The 5475-nt window shown below is 37.3% G+C and overlaps 1 protein-coding gene across 2 annotated transcripts in view; it reads left to right on the forward strand.

Annotated features, from left to right (window-relative positions):
- LOC103131056 (beta-1,4-galactosyltransferase 2-like) overlaps positions 1–2006 on the forward strand; it is a 7084-nt gene extending 5078 nt beyond the window's left edge. For both annotated transcript variants that reach the window (XM_016666357.1, XM_007542614.2), the window contains exon 2: positions 770–2006. In XM_016666357.1, the coding sequence (XP_016521843.1) occupies positions 770–1438 (669 nt within the window). In that variant the 3' untranslated portion in view covers positions 1439–2006. The remainder of the gene's footprint in view (positions 1–769) is intronic.
- The last annotated feature ends 3469 nt before the right edge of the window (positions 2007–5475 follow it).

The following is a 5475-nucleotide window of genomic DNA, read 5'->3' on the forward strand; positions in this document are numbered from 1 at the left end:
CTCAGATGTTTAGAAATTTATTAGATTATGACCAAAAAAAGTCAGAAATGGACAGAGATTAAAGTTAAAACTGGTTATTGTAGAGGCATTTTTTGCCGCCAGGGGTCACTGTTTCATCCCTTCTACCTGATTTATTTATCTGAGAAAACAAAACATTTTGACATAAAAATGTGAAAAGTTCAAAGGTAGAAGGATGAAGTAAAACGTTCATAGTCAATATATTTATGTCTACATGTCATTAAACTGCACTTTTATTATGTGTTGAGTTTTAGATTTCTTTTCAGTGAGCCGTTCATTTAAAACAGGGAGTCTAAGTCGTTTTGGGTTGATCTCTGCTTCATCTCGCCTGGATGAAACAATGAGGTGATCAGCAGAACCCTGTAGAACCTCCAGACCCGAACGGTTTGGACCGGCCGGTTTTAATGTCTCTGCTCAGAACAGCTGATTCAAACGGTCCAGCCTGTTATAAAGTTCTGCTAATGAATGAACCATCATTTGATTTGAAGTGATGCCCAACACACCGTCCTGCACAGACTGGACTCTAACAACCACAAGCTAGTGAACAGAAGCAGCTAGAAGTATCACGCTTATGAATTTAAATAAAACTTCACCAGCAAAATTTTGGTAAACATTTTGATACTTTTCTAGATGCTGAATGAACCGTCTGTGCTACATCAGACCAAGCTTCAATTTAAATCCTGTAATGACAGCTGGGTGACTCAGATAATTCTGCACAGATTCAGTATTTTATTTTACGTCCCTCCGTTAGGTGGCTGTCATCGTCCCGTTCAGAAACCGGTCTCAACACCTGAACCACTGGCTCTACTACCTCCATCCGGTCCTGATGCGTCAGCAGCTGGACTACGGTGTGTACGTCATCAACCAGGACGGAGACGGAGCGTTCAACCGGGCCAAGCTGATGAACATCGGATTTAATGAATCACTGAAGGAGTACGATTACGACTGTTTTGTCTTTTCGGATGTAGACCTGGTGCCTCTCGATGACAGGAACCTCTACAGATGTTCTGACCATCCCAGACATTTATCAGTGGCTGTAGATAAATTTAACTTCATCCTGCCCTACGCCACCATCTTCGGCGGAGTCACAGCGTTGTCCAAACAGCAGTTCCTGAAAGTCAACGGCTTTTCAAACACGTTCTGGGGCTGGGGGGGTGAAGACGACGACCTGTCGCAGCGGCTCTCTTACAGAGGGATGTTCATCTCCAGACCAGACTCTGTCACTGGAAGGTACAAGATGATAAAACATGGGAGAGATTCTCACAACGATCCAAACCCAAACAGAGAGCAGAAACTGACAGAAACGTACCTTAATATGGACACAGATGGGATTAATTCTCTGAGTTATACAGTCAGGGAGATTAGGAAGGATTTATTGTACACTTTTGTTACAGTGGATGTTCAGGCTCCAGCAGGCTGATGTGGGTCCAGATGTTTCTGTCTCAGGATTCGATCAAAGCAAAAATCAACTTAAAACCAGGAGAACAAATAACTTAGTCCAACTGGTCAGTCCTGCAGTAAAAACATTTTGTAACATTTCAGTCCAAAGTGAAAATGATGCAGCAAGCATGTGGCGACAGTGGACAGAACAACCTCCATTAAACAGGTTGGAGCCTCCAGCAGAACCGGCTGGTGGATCAGAAAGATGGATCCACTTTATGAGCCAACAGAACTGGACCTACAACCAAACACTCTTCATGTTCAGACCAAAGTAAAACTGTTTTTATTTGATTGTCCTAAATTCAGCCATGATGTTTGTTTTATGCCTGATTGAGACTCTGAGCATCAAAACCTGGTTTTTAATCTAAATCATTCAGATTTTTATATTCTGTAAACAGTTAGGGGAATAACTTTATTACATCAACAATGAGGGGTGATATGTAATGAAATGATTCATATTTATAAAGTCTTATAAAATGATTTTGGTTACTAAAGTTATTTTTCATGTAAAAATAAATCTGATTGGAGGAAAAGCCTCATAAACATGATTTAAGTGAAAATGAGTCTTTATTCACATCCAGTCTCAAATGTTTCAGTAAAATTATTTAATATATCTTTGGTAGTTTCTGTAGTTTCCTCATAAAGTGGAGAACAGAGGAAGTGAGCTGGACTGTTGGCCTCGTCCTGAACGTGACGACTCCGTCTGATAGAGAGGCAGCGCTGAATGAAGCTGTGTGGGACGTTATAAACTCATTTAAAGATTATGAGTACATCTTGTCTGCTAAAAATGTGCAAAGATAACTAAAGTAAACAGAATCTGGTCAGAAAACGTTATAATTAAAGCTAAATTTGACTTCAATCATAATATTTCAACAGGAAGGCGTAGAGACAGAAACATGTGCAGATCAGCTGTTTGCTGGAACATGTGAACAAGGATCAGTTCATTTCACCTGGAAGTAAAATCCTGGTTTACAACAATGTGAGGAATTTGAATGAATGAACATGAAGAGACTCTTCACCGTCAGGCGGACTGAAGGTCCAGACGAGTCCGTCGGAGTAAAGAGAGGCTGGTTGGACCCGGAGAAATGTTGAGGTTCTGATCCGACAACAAACTGAAGATAGATGAACCTGAACCGTCTGTTCATGTCACTGGAAAAGCCCAGTGGAGCTGTTCTGTTGAGCTCTGAGCCAGCAGGAGGTTTTCTAGAACCGGGTCGGGTCAAACAGAAACCAGTAGGTCCAGTAAACAGGGAAACCTCAGGCTGATTTACTGGGTCTGAAATGATCAGGGGGAACTTTAAGAAACTTCAATCACTTCTTAAAGGAAACAAATCCAGAGTTAATGTTTGATCCAAGTTTTTATTTTGACCTGTTTTGTAATTTTCTTACTTTTATGAAAATAAATTATTTTGTCTAAACTCTACACAACTTTTAGTGTGAGGTCATTTAGAAATATTAAATCAGACATTCTGATCAGTTACTCAGCACTTGAAAGGCATTTTTACCAAATATTTTTAAAAACTTGTTATTAATGCCCTGGATGACTTATTTAAAAACTCGTGGAAGTAGATCTACTCTCCTCCTCTGGTCCTATAAGGTGTTTTTCAAAGCATTGTGTGTTTTAAATGTTGACCTTTTCCTTGATTGTATTTTTACTCTGAATGTCTCCAAACCCACTGAATTCAAACGGATCCTCTGAACCAGTTACATTTTCTAATTAAAGTATTTCTGCTGCTGTCTGTGGGCAGCAACTACTTACATTTACTTGAGTAACTTTTTTGAAAAATTGTACTTTCAGAAGCATTTTATTGTGCTGTACTTTTTACTTTTACTTGAGTAATTTTACTTTTTGAAGTGTTTCTACTCTTCTTGAGTAAAATCTCTGTATTTTCTATCTCTGAATGAAAAATAAACATATTTTAATAAAAAAAATCACCAGACACAGACACACCTGCAGTTTCTGTTAAAGTTTCATAAGTTTTTTATTGAAAGAAAATGTTAGTTACAGTGGAAGTTCAGGCTCCAGCAGGCTGATGTGGATCCAGATGTTCCACACCTGGATGATTGGACCAAAACAAAAGTCAGCTTATAAAACAGGGAGAATAAAACGGTATAGTCCAAGTTCATCAAATCAACAATGCAAGATCAGACTCGGTTGGTTATTTAAATTACCGAAGGCGTTGGCGTCCTGGTGTACTGTTGTGTTTGACGACCAGTTCATTTGTTCAAACTGGAAACGATGGCAGAAAGCACGTGGCGACAGTGGACAGGATCCACCTCCTTCAAACGGGCTGAAGCAGAACCGCTTCAGTGGTTCTGGTGGATCAGGAAGGCGGATCCACTTTATGAGAACTGGATCTTCCACCAAACTCTCATGTTCAGACCAACATAGATCCGTTTTATTAGATTCTCCAACATTCATAACAATAACATGAAACTTTGTTGATTTATTAATGATTTAGACTTTTGTTGGATCTTTTATTGGTATAAATCCTGTTTTTAATAAAGTGAAGCTCAATAAGGTGATGGATTTTTAAGAATTAAATAAATTCTTACAAATTTATTTAATTTGTAATAAATGTGATGTAAACGGAGATTTCAGTAATTTAATGTTTTTCATTATCTTACATTTCTAAGGCTGTTTTTTCTGTGTAATCTGATGCATAAATATTTTATCAAGTCTATTTGGTTTTGTCAGATAATCATTGTGATGTATTTACCATTTATTTAACATTACAGTAGAAATTGTTCACATTCATTTTTAAATATTTAAAACACACTTTACCAAACTGACCTTTTCAGGAACGACTCACTGAGATTAAAAATCTGGTTTTCAAGACAGACGTGGATGTTGGGTCTCAGAAACGAAAACTATGATCTTTATTCCTGGTTCCCTGTTTTCAATAACATAAGTTTAATATTCAGTTTGTAACTTCAGTAACTTCCTCATGAAATGGAGGCAGAGAGGAAGTACGTAGCTACCATCAAATCTGATTGGCTCACAGTGAAATCTAAAGTAAACAAGAAAACCACATAAAAGAAAAATAAAAATATGAAAGATTTCATGGGGGAAATTCAACTAACTGAAACAAAAATACAGAGGTAAAGTAATTCAGTTTTTAATAAAGATATAATGTGTCACATAAGTTTTAAAATAAATTCTAAACTTCACCTAAATCAGTTTTATTATGATTTTACTGGAAGATTAAATCAGAAAATCTGTTAAATGTTTTCACACTACCGCCCTCTGGTGGTCTTAAAGTACCTGCACATATAAATACGTATGTTTAAAAATCACTAAAGAAGCAAACTTCATGTATTTTATTCCAATGGATTCTGTTAAAATTGTTTAATTTTTTGTGTTTTAGTAAAATGTTGTTAAATGATTCATGTTTTACTAAAACATGAAGTTAAATTTGAGCCATAAATGATAATTACTAACTCCATGTTAGAGCATAAACCATACGCAGCACAGGTCCAGTTAAAATACAAACAGGATTTTTAAGTCTTTACATGAAAATAACTTTATTTATAAGCCACAAACACCAAAACTCTGAAAAACATTTAAAAGCCACCAATGAACCTCACAGTTTATATAAAAATCAGGAGGATTAAGGAGATAAAGTTTTCCTTCAGGTCAGTCAGAGACCAACCGTTAGAAAGAAGCTCAGAGTTTAAGACTGTTTTTTTTTTGTTTTGTTTTTTTATGATGAGTCTAGAAACAGTTCATATGCAGCCTGACCTGTATAAAGCTTCTGGGTGAACAGGAAGCTGTCATGATGGTGAACAGAGAAACAACTCAGGTTTCAGAAAAACAGGAAGGTGATTACAGTCAGGTGACTTACTGAAGGGCGGCAGAGCAAATGGCTTCGTTCTCACAGGTTCCCGGGTTGAATCCTGTTCCTTCCCTCAGAAACATCAACCAAGAGCAGATTGATGGAGTTACAGATTGATGGAGTTACGGATTGATGGAGTTACGGATTGATGGAGTTACAGATTGATGGAGTTACGGATTGA

Source organism: Poecilia formosa, unplaced genomic scaffold, assembly GCF_000485575.1.
Source record: "Poecilia formosa unplaced genomic scaffold, Poecilia_formosa-5.1.2 Scaffold713, whole genome shotgun sequence".
Lineage (NCBI taxonomy): Eukaryota > Metazoa > Chordata > Actinopteri > Cyprinodontiformes > Poeciliidae > Poecilia > Poecilia formosa.